This window comes from Vulpes lagopus, chromosome 21 (genome assembly GCF_018345385.1).
Source record: "Vulpes lagopus strain Blue_001 chromosome 21, ASM1834538v1, whole genome shotgun sequence".
NCBI lineage: Eukaryota > Metazoa > Chordata > Mammalia > Carnivora > Canidae > Vulpes > Vulpes lagopus.
The window spans coordinates 44,448,408-44,460,646 of NC_054844.1; the positions used below are offsets into that span (position 1 = coordinate 44,448,408).

Here is a 12,239-nt window from a genome sequence, read left to right on the forward strand (position 1 = left end):
AGCTCCGGCGCCGTGGGTCGGCCACCCATAGAGGCAGGGAAGCCGAGCAGAGCTGCGAGAGGGAGAGGCTCAGAGGGGACCCAGGAGGAGGGCACGGGAGAGCCAGCTGGGCGAGCCGGGGGACCCAGCTCAAGAGTGGAAGGGCGCTCCGGCTTCCCCCAGGGCCAGGGCCGGAGGCAGGGGAATAGCTCCGCTGCGGGGCGGGGGGCGGGGCGGGGGTTTGGCGGCTGGAGGTCCCATTTCACCAGTTTCCCTGAGCAGTGTGCTTAGACCAGAGGCTGAGGAGGCAGTCAGAGCCCCCTACCCACCCAGCCACCCAAAGTCTACTCTGGTCCTCAGGGAGGTTGTGGGGGCGGAAAGGGGGACGGGGCTGAATTTCTTCCTTCCGCAACCCCCTTCCCTTCTCCTCCCGATAGATGCAAAGCCGAATCTCCCGCCCTGCTCGCTCAGCTGATCTGTGGCTTAGGTAGTTTCATGTTGTTGGGATTGAGTTTTGAACTCGGCAACAAGAAACTGCCTGAGTTACATCAGTCGGTTTTCGTCGAGGGCCCCAACCCACCTACCCCGCTCCTTCCCTCCCCAGGGGCACTGCCCCTTGGCCGGCCTCCTCCCAGATAGGGCAAAATGGGTACAGACTGAGGAGGGCAAGCTGTGCGTGGGGCCGCAGGACTAGTCTGGGGAGCCCCGCTTTATACTGTCCACTCCTCAGCCTGTCCCAGTCCCCGTGACTGAGGGAGAGGAGTTGTTCCCGCAGCTATTGTTTCCTGGACCCAGCTGATGGAGACAGACAAAGAAAGTCTAGCCAATTCCAAGGAAATTGAGGAATTGGAGTAAGAGGTGGCCTGGTGGGCCCGCTCCGTTGGGCAGCAGGGTGGGGCAGGATCAGTAAGAGAGAGAAGAGCTGGGGAGAGAAGCGAGTCTCTGAAGGGGCCAGCTTTTCTCACCTGCCACCTCCAAAGACAAAAATCTGCCCCCAGTCGGCTGGGGCTGGAGCGGTCCCTTAGAAAAGTGGGGTGCCTGGGGGGCTCCCGAGAGTCAGGGAACTCTGAGTGCCAGCTCAGCCACCTCCCCTTCCCTTCCTACAGCTCCATCCCCACGAGAAGGGCAGATTTAGCGTGTTAGTAGGTTAGAGGAGAGCCATCAAGTCCAAGTAGACCCCCCCCCCCCACCCTACTGGGAAGCGTCAGGGCAGGAACCTGGCTCCAGCCTCTGTCTAGCTGTCTGTGGCCCGTAGGCCTGGGTCTGTGGTGTCTGTGGCTGTCAGGCAGCTGCTGGTGCTCGCGCTGTGTGGAAGTGTCTGGGTGAACGGAGGCTGCCAGCGCCCACCATTACCATATTGTTGGGAAGGCTGGTGGCTGTGCCAGGGGGAGGAGGGGAGCGTAATGGAGTAAAGGAGGATCTGAGCAATGTGAAACTTTGCAAAGCGTCTTCGCCTCCTTTCCCCACCTGGTTCCTCAGTTCTGGCCCTGGTTGCTCGAGAGAAGGCTCTCAAAAGAGGCTTCTCTCCCTGCGGAGAAAAATGGGAGGGGGGCCGGGGAGAATGGGGAGATACACCCCTGTTCTCGGGGAGACTGGGAAAGAGAAAGCCAAAAGGAGAAGGACTGGCTCTTGGTTTTCTTACTTTGGAATTATTATGAATATTGAAGAATATTAAAGCGTTATAAACTTTGAGACGGGAACAAAATTACGTCCCTGTACCAAAATAGATACACGGAGTTCTACGGCTGGGGGTGGGGGGTATAGCTAACCTTGGGGACGAGTGGGGGTCTCTGTTTCTATATCTCTGTCTCCTCCAGACTCTCTCAAATCCCCAATATATTCTTACGTGCGTTCTTCGTGTATTTTTCTCTCTCTCTCGTACAAAGAGATTTCTTTTGACCCCAAGGAGGCTAGCAGAGAAAATGGGAATAGAGACTTTGTTCTCCCTAGCTGAATTTGGTAGTCTGTCTTTCTGTCTAACCGCCCCCTCCCCAGCCTTTCGTGGGGAAAAACGATCCCTTCCCTTGAGGGGAAGTGCTCCAACCTCTCCATGGCTCCCGGGGAAATAGGGAGGTTTTCAGAGAGGGAGGCCAGCTGGTGCGAAGCAGGCAGGGGCTCCCCTGGTTTGGGAGCCCCTCGCCGTCTCTGAGTTCCCAAGCTGTCAGAAGCACAGGGCCAGTTGAAGTGAAGGGAGCCCCAGGCAGGGGCGGGGTGCTCAGGAGTGCCTGGCTCCAGAGAGTGTCCCTGATGGGCCGAAATTCACCAATGAACGACTTTTGCGCTCTGGGTCTCTCTCTGCCCCCATTTCCGTTTTAAAGTCGGTGGGCTTAGGGGAGGGTGGCCACAGAGCCACGAGTCTGGGGTGTCCGCCTCCCCAGATCCCGGGGAATGGGGTGAGTTCTCATCGGGCCAAGGTGAGGGCCAGTCTGGTGGCCAGAGTCCACCCTGGGGCCCTGGGACCGTAGATGATGGCTAAGGCGACGGTGATTATTTATTCGCTTCGCTGGAAGGGAGTCTTCAGAAGAAACAGCGTGAAGAGGAGGGAAAAAATTATCTCTCTCGTCTGCGGATATTAAGATGGATTTTTATTTCTTAAAGGACCCTCCCCGCCGAGAGCGCATAAGCGTAAACTTAATATATGCTCCGCAGCCCAACTCCAGAAATCGCAATAAAAGTTAAAACCTCCCCTACTGGTTTTTTTTAATTATGATATGGGAAAGAGGAGCAGGATTTATAGAGCTGAACTCCCGGCGTGTGAGTGTTTAAGACTTGCGGGAGCCGGAGGACGAGGCGAGAGCTCGCCAAGGAGAGCCTCGGGCTCCGAGACGGCTCGCGGGCGGCGGGGGCTCCGGCCGGCCCGGCGAGCCTCCGCGGCCTCCCCGGCGGGACCCCGGCTCCCTCCTGCCCGGCCCACGGCCTTGCCTCGGCTCGGAGACGCAGCCTTTCCCGGGAACAGGTGAAGGGCAGCGGCGGCGGGGGCCTGGGGGCTGCGGGGGGGCCCGGCTTTGTGTGTGCGGGGCCGGGCAGGGGCGCGCGGGGCGCGCGGGGGCGTCGGCCGGCGGGAGCGCGGGCGGGTGGATCGCGTGTGGACTTGGGCCGCGGCGGAGCAGGGCGCGCTCCGGGGCGAGGCGGCGGCGAGGCGGGCAGCGGGAGGTGCAGCGGGAGCAAGGGCCTCGGGGTCCGCTGGGCGTGTGCGCGGCCGGGCGCGGCGGCCCCAGCGTGGAGCGCGCGGGGCGCGGGGAGGCAGCAGGCCCCGCACCCCTCGCCCCTGCGGCGCCGCGCGGAGCCCGGCCCGAGGTCGGAGCCTGCAGAGTGGGCGCGGGTGGGGGTCTTCCTTCCTCGCTTTTCCGGCCCGGAGCTCCTCGTCTCTGTGTGTCTGTCTCTCTCGGAGATACCTGGATTTGGTCCAGAACAGGTTGCCCGCGGGAGGGCCCCGCGAGCGGCAGCGCGAGGGAGGGAGAGAGGGAGGGAGGGCGAGAAGGAGGGAGGGAGGGAGGGAAGGAGGGCGGGCAGCGGCGGCTGCGGTGGCCGCGGCCTCCCTCCCCCGGCGGGCGGGAGGCGGCCGCCCGGCATCGTGGCCGTGGGGAGCCGAGGAGCAGGTAACGGCGGCGCTTCCGAGGCGGGACCGGACCGCGCCGGAGGCACCGAGGCTCCCGGGGCGCGAAGGTAGGGAGGGGGCGCCGGCCGCGGGCGGGAGGCCCGGGGTGTTGAACCTGCATTTGCGCTGCCAGCCTGTCTGCGTCCGGGCTGCGACGCCCCACACCCTTGGCTCTGGGCGGGGGCCCCGGCGCTCGGGGCTCTCGGCGGCCTGTGCGCTCCGGGCCGCGGGGTCCCGGCCGCGCGCCCCCAGGGCGCTCCCCGGGCCGCTGGACGCGGGCGCCCCGCTCGCCTCCGCCCGCGCGGGGTCCGGGGCGCCCCGGGGCCGCGGCCAGACAGCCCCCGGGCCGGCGGGGAGGGCGGGGGGCGGGGGGCGGCCGGCCGCCCGCGCCCCGGGCCGCGCTCCGGGCGCGCATTGTGTCTCGGCTGGCCACCTCGGCTCCGTGGGCCCGGCCGCCAAAGTCACCGCAGAGGTCCCGGCGACGCGCGCGGCACACAAAGGCCAGGTGGCCGGGCGCGCGGCGCGGGGCGGCCCGGGGCCCGCGAGCACCGCGCGCGGGGCCGCCGCCTCCCGGCCACTCCCCGGGCTGGGCCGGCGGGGCGGGCCGGGGCGCCGGAAGTAGCCCCGCTGGCGGCGGGCGAGCGGGCCGTGGCGTTGGGAGGGCCACGTTCACAGGCCGCGGGGCCCGCCGCCGCCCGGGGCCCGGTACCCACCTGGGGGGCGTCCGCGGTGCCCTCGCGGCGGCCCGGGCGGCGCAGCCTCTGCGCGCAGCGCAGGCCCCGGCGGGCACGAGTCGCGGGTGGGTGCGTTTCCCCAACAAAGAGGCATCGGGAGCGAGAAGGGGGGAAAGTAGCGGGGCCCGGGGAGGGGCCGGGGCCGGGGAGGGGAGAGGGCAGCGGAGGGGCGAAGCGAGCCCGTTTCAGGGGGAGAAGGAAAATGAAAGCAAACGGAGCGCGGCCTGCTCGCGCGGCGCGGGCGGTGCTGGTGCAGCCGAGCCGGGAGCGGGCTCCCCTCCCGCCTGCGCCGCCGGGGCGCCGGGGAAGCCTGTTTTAAATTTAATCCGAACTTGACGGTGTGGATTGAACCGGAGGGAATTTAAATCACTGAGAGGGAGGCCGCAGGGCGAGGGGAGGGGACGCCTCTAACCTGTCTGTCTGTCTGTCTGTCTGTCCTTCCCGGGGTGCTGCTAGCTGGTTGTGGTGGTGGCTGGGCGGGTCTGAGGTGCTGCAGTGAGGGTGCCCCTCCCCCGTGGGGGCTCTCCTGTGCCCAGTGAATTCTTTTGGGGGGTCGGAGGCAGGCTCTGAGAACCGGAGCGAAGGCAGGGCTGCTGGCTGGAGCTGGGGTTTCCCCCCCTCGCCAACAGGGACTCCCAGTGTCCTCCAGGGCCTGGGGTTGGCCCCACCGGTGCCGAGGAAGATGGAAGGGGAGTGCTGGGGTGGGGTGGGGTGGGGGGGGCGGGGAGGGAGTCTGGGAAGCGGGCAGGAGGTTCAGCCGGAGTGGGTGAACCTGGAAAGACCAGCCCCTGCATCCTTTACGCCCCTAGGTCTGGAGGCCTGGATTTGGGGGGGGGGAGCCTGAAGTTCAGCTTCAGAGCCCTGACCTGCCACCCCTCCTCCCCCACATGCAGAGCCCAGGGGTACAGCCCACATGCAGCTGTGAGGCCCCCGGGACCTGGGCCTGGTGAACTCAGGGACTCCCAGCCTCTTCCAGCCCCCCTCCTCCTGGCTGCTGCTCTGTGCAGGGCCTAGGCAAACCGGGCCCTGGTGGGGAGGGGGCTGTGGGCGAGGCCTGCTTCCTGATCCACAGCTGTGTCTGTGCCTGAGTGGGGAGGGTCTGAGTTCGCGCTCTGGAACCAAGGCGACAATCTCCCCTCAGTTTCACGGGGACTTTGACGGCAGCAGGGAGCCGGCCCGATCGGCCGCCCGCCGCCGCTGCCTGTGCTGCGTGGGCAGGGAGGGTGGGCAGGCAGCTCGGGAGTCCCAGAGGAGGAAGTGGCCACCGGGGCCAGGAGAGGAAGGGGCTTCTGCCTGCGGCCCGGCCCGGTGTCCGAGGGGCTCTCCCGGCATGCAGAGGCCCACGGGGAAGGGTCCTCAGGGGCGCCTTTCTTCTAGGAAAACTGAGGTCGGGGCAGATGGGCCCTGTGCACTGGCGAAGACGCCAGAGGAGGAGCGGGCGTGAGACCTCCTGCCTCCTCCTCGGGTCTCCCTTGCTCCCTGACTAGAGCGTGGCTCAGCCCCCGGACGCCGCCGGGGTGGCTGCCTGGGCCGAGTCGGGGCTCTGCATCCTCCGGAGGCCCAGTGTGCCCACCCCGGCGGGTCGCCCGGGAGGGGCCGGAGAGGAGGCCTCTTCCTCCTTTGTGTCCGGACAGAAGTGGCCGCCGCGCCCGAGCGGTCCCGCGGCAAAGGCCGGCAGCCAGCGGGCTGCACAATGCCACGGCTGCTCCCGGCGCGCCCCTGCCCCGTCCGCGTCCCCGGCCTGTCGGCCTGTCGCCGCCCTTCCTCCCTCTCCTCCCCGCACGCCTTCCTCTCCCCGCTCGCCCATCTCTTCTCCTCTTGCCCCCTCTTTCCTTTAATTCTCCCCTCTCCTTTTCTTTTTATCTCGATCCTCCGTTTTCTTCTCTCTTTCCCTCCTTCCTTCCTCTCCCTGGGCCTGGCGCCGTGTCTCAGTTGTTGTGTCTCAGGCTCAGTCTCTCTCAGGCTCTGTCCCCTGGTGTCCTCTAGGTCTCTGTCTGGCCCCGGGCCCGCTGAAGGCTACACGTCTCTGCTCACTGCTGCCAGCAGCCGCCCAGGAGCCAGGCGGGGTCCCCCAGCCGCCGGGGCTGGGGGAGGTGCTGGTGGTGCTGGGGGGGCTGGAGAAAGCCTCGGCAGGGGGACGGGAGGGAAGCTCCTGCCTTTTCCTTGAACTAGTGAGGGCGAATATTTGATTGACAGCTAACCCGACTCCATCAAGGCCAAAGAGATATTCTGTTTCTTGCTGTAATTTGGATTTTCCACACCAGTCCTGTCCGGGGGAGGGGAAGACAATCAGAGCTGAGGGCGAGGAGGCTGAGGCCCCGGGTCGTCTCTCCCCAGCCGGGCACTTCTCACACACCCCCGTGCGCGTCGAAATCCCAGCCCCGCTAGACCGAAAGGGAAAGAACCAGAGAGGGGGAGGAGCAGGGACTGGGGAGGGGACCTGGAAAGCTGGGGCCAGTGCTGCGGACTGCAGATCTACCCTCCCCCCCTGCCAACTTTCCTCCCCCCCTGCACCACAACACGCATGATGCACTCTCTGGGACACCTCTCTCTAGCCCTTCTGCACACCCCGGAGGAGACAGGTCGACAGAGGTGTGGGGGAGCACCATCCTCCACCCCACCCCCAGCGTTTGGTCCCCTCCTGGGGACAGGAGTGGGAAAGCAGGGCAGGCGGCTCCTGTCTGGGAACCAGTGTCCTTCCCTGCTGCCTCAGAACCTGTGTCTCAGCTTCAGCTCCAGCCTATTTCCCAGAGCACAAGCTGGGACTCTTCTGTCCTGACCCTGAAATTGCATCCCCTGCTTCAGACTCACTCTGCCCTGCCTGGGGTGCATCGTGTCTCTGGGGGACACCACCTGCCCTTCACTCTACCCCCAGCCATCCTCCCTGCCCCCTCTCCTGCACCCACACTGACAATTTCCTGCTTGCCCAAAGCCCACCTTTACTAACCCTCCATGGGGCGGTCTGACGGGAAGCAGGGGGCTGGGCGAGGGACCCCCAAATTCAAGGAGGAGGGTAGCAACCAACTTATTTTTTGGGGGGGGGGGAATCCAAGTTGTCTGATCTTCCCTACAATCACACTGCCCCCTCCGGAATTCCTGCGTCCGACCCCAAAGAAATGGCTTTCTCCCATCCCTCCGTTGCTCTTTTCCCGTTCCAAAAACAGCCTACAATTTTATTTAATGAAAGACACATTTATGAACAATCAAATGATCCTCATAAAAATTTTATTGAAGGACGTAAAAACAAGCTACTTGCCCACGACCGAGGTCGCTCTCTCTCTCGCCTTGCCCGCGCTCACCCTGGCTCTCTGCAGACAGAGCCCTGGAGTGACTTCTTTTTTGGGGGGGGGGGGCGCGCGGGGTGTCGCAGAGATGGAGTTGGGGGGCAAAGGAGGGCGAGCAGGAAGACGGGATGGGGACGCCCCAGTGAACTTGTGCTGGTCTCTCCTCCACTGCTCCAAGCTGGCAAAGAAAGATAAATAGATACAGACAATAAATTTGAAATAAAGGCGCTTGCATATCTGTGCCAAAGCAAAGAGAGGGCTTCTGGTGCTGAAGGTGTGTGAGGTCCCGAGGTCCCACCCCTCCCGCGCGCAGACCCCCTTCCCCAGGCTGCCCTGCCCCGATTCGGGGGGCCGAGTTGGCCAGTGGCAGGAGGACGCTCCCCTCTCCCTCCTTCCCTCCCTCCACCCCAGCTCCCCCAGTCCCCTCCCACCCTCCCTCCCTCGCCGCCGCTGCTGCTCCTGGAGGAAATACATACATGCACAGTATTTAAAAACGCATTTTTAAAAGCCACGTTCCGAACTGACAATCGCTGATCTCGGCTCGGCGGAGACTGCGGGCGCGTCGGGCCGACAGAGACGGATTACGTCAAGAAATAGTTCCTCCACCTACCTCGGCCTCTCCGCCCCTGCGGGCTGCGGCGCGCGGCTCGGCCCCGGGGGTCCCGGCGCCCCGGCCTCGCGGGCCGGCCGCGCCGCCCCGCCCCGCCCCGCGGGCGAGCGCTCGGGGGCGCGGGGCGCGGGGGGCGCGGGAGGCCCTGCGCGCGTGGGCGGACGGGGGCAGGGGTGCGGGCGGGGAGGGACGCGCTGTCCTGAGCGGGGGGTGCCCGGCGCGCTGGGGCCGCGGCTCCGGACCCCCAGGAAAACGCAGGGGTCGCGGGGATCAGCAGAGCGAAGGGGGTGGGAGAAGCGAGGAGAAGCGAAGAGGGGAAGGGAAAAAAAAAAAAAAGGCAAGAAGAAAAAAAAAAAAAAAAAAGCCCCTGCGCATTGATCCGCGCCGTATTTTTGGGTAAATACGATCACGTGGGGGCCGGGGAGCCAATGAGCTGCGGGGAAAAGGCTGGAAAAATAATTACCTGCCTTGATTGTTCTGTGAGCAGATAAAAAGTACATATACAGTTCATGCAATAATCTTATGTATGTAAAACCCCGTTACGATGTCGGCGACGGGGCCCATCAGTAACTATTACGTGGACTCGCTCATCTCCCACGACAATGAGGAGCTGCTAGCGTCCAGGTTCCCGGCCACCGGGGCTCACCCCGCCGCCGCCAGACCCAGCGGCTTGGTGCCCGACTGTGGCGACTTCCCGTCCTGTAGCTTCGCGCCCAAGCCCGCGGTGTTCAGCACGTCGTGGGCGCCCGTGCCCTCGCAGTCGTCCGTGGTCTACCACCCGTACGGCCCCCAGCCCCACCTCGGCGCCGACGCGCGCTACATGCGGACTTGGCTCGAGCCGCTGTCGGGCGCCGTCTCCTTCCCCAGCTTCCCGGCCGGCGGCCGCCCCTACGCGCTCAAGCCGGACGCCTACCCCGGGCGCCGCGCCGACTGCGGCCCGGGCGACGGCCGCAGCTACCCGGACTACATGTACGGCTCGCCCGGGGAGCTGCGCGACCGCGCCCCGCAGGCGCTGCCCTCGCCCGAGGCGGACGCCCTCGCCGGCAGCAAGCACAAAGAGGAGAAGGCCGACCTGGACCCCAGTAAGTCGGGAGCAATCGCCCTTTACGACCGGCGCGGCCGGGCGGGGCGGGCGGGGGCGGGGGCGGCGGCGCGGCGAGCGCGGGAGAGCGGGGCCGAGCGCTCCATAAAAGCGAATTACCTCGGGGAGCTCGGGGGGCAGGAAGGTCTGCGCGGGGCGCGCGGGGCGCGCGGGGAGCCGGGCTGGGAGAGGGCCGAGGGGGCCCCGTGCCCCGGGCGGCTTCGAGGAGGCCCCCTGCGCGCGCGCACTCCACCCCCAGCCCAGGCTGCCTCTTTTTCTTTTCCTTTTTTTTTTTTCCCCCTTTATTATTATTTATTTATTTATTTATTTATTTATTTTTTGGCTCAGTCCCCACTTTCCTAGAAATGCACACGAGGAGATGAGGAAGGGGATGGAGGTGATGGGGATGAGGATGGAGATGGAGATGGGGACGGGGCAGGGGTGAGGGCCATTTCATGCTTTGAGATGGGATTAGGGGAGAAACGACGAGGACACTGGGGACACAGAGGAAATACCCCAGGGAGGGAGATCACCCCTGCCTCCCCGCCTGCCAGCGTGGGAGGGGGGGATGGTGGTTCTGGCCCCACTAGGGATCCATCACACAGAAGGTGCCTTGCCTGGACTTCTTCTCCTCCCCACCCCCTCAGGAGCACTAGGTGAGGGGGTCTGCGGGGATTTCACAGCCTGGGAACTTGGGAGAGATCAGGACTTGCAGAGTTGGGGAAGACAAGTGGGGTCCCAGTCTCCTTAAACTTGAGAGCCCTCTTCTGAGGGTCTGCAGGAAAGAGGGTTGAGAACCCGGCTCAGGGATGAGGACTGGAGGGGGGGAGTCACATCCTCAGATTAGGGAATTATATATATATATATATGTATGTATACACACACACACACACATACACACACACTCCCATCAAGGAGACTGCAGCCTTCTGAGTATTGCAAAGAAGGGCAGGGGTAGGTTGGGGGGGGGGCAGGTGGGAGCTGCTGGGCCAGAGAAAGGGGAAAGAAGGGGAACCAGCAGGGGAGGGGGTGCAGCCCCTGAGTGTGAGGAAGTGTCTGGGGGAGTCCCAGGAGGGGGCTGCAGGAAATCCTTTCCTGCAGCCCCATAAGGGGCCAGGGCCTAATTATACCCCTCTGAAGGCTTCCCTCCTTGCCCTCAGCTACTCCCATAAACCTGAAATTGGAGGCTTGGCTCCTGCAAAGCCTGTCCTGGGGCTGGCAGGAGGGGGGCACTGGGAGCCAAACAGGGAGGCTCAGATATGGGGGAGCCTGTCCCAAGGCCAGCAGCTCTCTAGGGAGAGGAGAAAGGCTTTCCCCATCCTAGCATCACTCTGAGAATTCGCCTCAGCAGGGTTGAACTCCGAGAGGGAGCGGAGACGGGCGCTGCAGAGGGTAGTGAGGGGCTCAGGGACTCTCAGGGTCAGGAAACAGATCTGCTGAAATTTCAGGACTTGGTCGTGTGGGCAGGGAGGATGGGAGGGGGCAGAGGAGGAGGGAAGTGGGGAGGAGAGAGACCTCGCTATAAAAATAAAAAACAAGAGAGAGAAGCGTTTATGGGCCTATGAAACGGTTGGGAATTTGGACTTTTTATGAGCATATTCTCAAATTACTACTCTTGAAGCTGACGACCAGACTGTAGGGGCTTTGATAGCTTTGATTTCCTAGAGTTTGAGGTGCTAGGAATGGAAGAGGGGGAAGATGGGGAGGGGGCAGCAGGCAAGAGGAGTCAGGGAGAAAATTGCAAAAGCAAAACGTGTCCAAATTCAGGTTCACTCATTGCATCCGGGGCGCCTGGCTCAGCCTGGGGGTAGGGGTGACGGGGGGGGGGTCCTGGGCTGGAAAGGGGGCTCCACTGACCCCTGCCTGTGTTTGGCCCTCCAGGCAACCCCGTGGCCAACTGGATCCACGCCCGATCCACGAGGAAGAAGCGCTGCCCTTACACCAAGTACCAGACGCTGGAACTGGAGAAGGAGTTTCTCTTCAATATGTATTTAACCAGGGACCGTCGGTACGAGGTGGCCCGGGTTCTCAACCTCACCGAGCGGCAGGTCAAAATCTGGTTTCAGAACCGGAGGATGAAGATGAAAAAGATGAATAAAGAGAAGACCGACAAGGAGCAATCCTAAACCCTGCCCCAGCCTGCTGCCTCGGCACAGCCAAGGGAGAAACAAAAAACCCCACAAAAATACCCCAACCCAGGCGGGAGAGAGCACGAAAAGGAAAGGAAAAGAGCAAGAGAGAGAAAAGCCAATCAGCTTAAAAAGAAAAAAAAAAAAGGAAGGGGAAAAGGAAAACTCTTGCAATTGGGGAGGGTTCAGTGTTGAGAAATTGGTGTTTTAGAGTTAGTTCTACCCAGCGAGAAGGAGGAGGAGGAGGAGGAGGAGGAGGAGGAGGAGGAGGAGGAGGAGGAGGAGGAGGAGGGGAGAGAAACCGCGTTCTCTTCTCCCAGCGCGACTGAAATAAATAACACACACAAATGTGATTTTTCCCCTCCTTTCTTCAGAGAAGCCAGTACTTGAATCGCTATATTTCTATTTTTTTTTTTCTGTATCGTATTTGATCCGGGCCGTCCCTCCCCAGGCCTGGGGTGCTCCGCGTGCAGATTTTGTACACACACACACAAAAGCAAAGACACCCACACATACACAATAACAATTGCCAGCCCAGGAGCTGAGGGCCGAGGGCCCGGACGGTGCCGAGGCCGGGTGGCGCAGGCCGGCGCCTCGGGCGGGCGTGTACATAGCAGTGTCTCCTCACCCCCACCGCCGTCCTGTAACGTGCTTCTGTTTGTTATGGTAGAGCAGCTCTGTGTTAATATATCGAAGTCACTTAAAAAACCAGAAACCCAACCGCATCCAGTTCTCGTTATTTCTCCTCCCTGTGGCTCCCAGGCTGCTGTCGTGGAGGAGGCAAGTGCTCAGATCCTTTGGGGAAAGCCGGAGCCAGGGAAGGG

The 12,239-nt window shown here is 63.3% G+C and overlaps 2 protein-coding genes and 1 long non-coding RNA gene across 3 annotated transcripts in view; 2 read left to right on the forward strand and 1 right to left on the reverse strand.

The window, feature by feature from the left end:
* Nucleotides 1–3,531: 3,531 nt before the first annotated feature.
* Nucleotides 3,532–12,239, forward strand: part of HOXC4 (homeobox C4) — a 59,218-nt gene continuing 50,510 nt past the window's right edge. The window contains exon 1 of the mRNA XM_041736758.1: nt 3,532–3,645. The gene's annotated coding sequence lies outside the window, so the exon portion shown is untranslated. The remainder of the gene's footprint in view (nt 3,646–12,239) is intronic.
* On the reverse strand, nt 7,654–8,228 carry LOC121480297. The gene is made up of 2 exons (XR_005984925.1): nt 8,072–8,228; nt 7,654–7,773 (listed from the first exon to the last, which is right to left on the reverse strand). It is a non-coding gene; the product is annotated as an uncharacterized LOC121480297 (long non-coding RNA).
* On the forward strand, nt 8,509–12,135 carry HOXC9 (homeobox C9). Its single transcript, XM_041736759.1, has 2 exons — nt 8,509–9,287; nt 11,168–12,135. Exons 1-2 carry the CDS (start codon nt 8,750–8,752, stop codon nt 11,410–11,412), a joined length of 783 nt encoding a protein of 260 aa, XP_041592693.1. The 5' UTR covers nt 8,509–8,749; the 3' UTR covers nt 11,413–12,135.

Excerpts from the sequence above, each read along its gene's own strand:
- HOXC9 (XM_041736759.1), top strand. The coding sequence starts at position 8,750 with ATGTCGGCGACGGGGCCCATCAGTAACTATTACGTGGACTCGCTCATC. Across the intron at positions 9,288-11,167 it reads GAAGGCCGACCTGGACCCCA|GCAACCCCGTGGCCAACTGG; the intron begins GTAAGTCGGGAG and ends TTGGCCCTCCAG.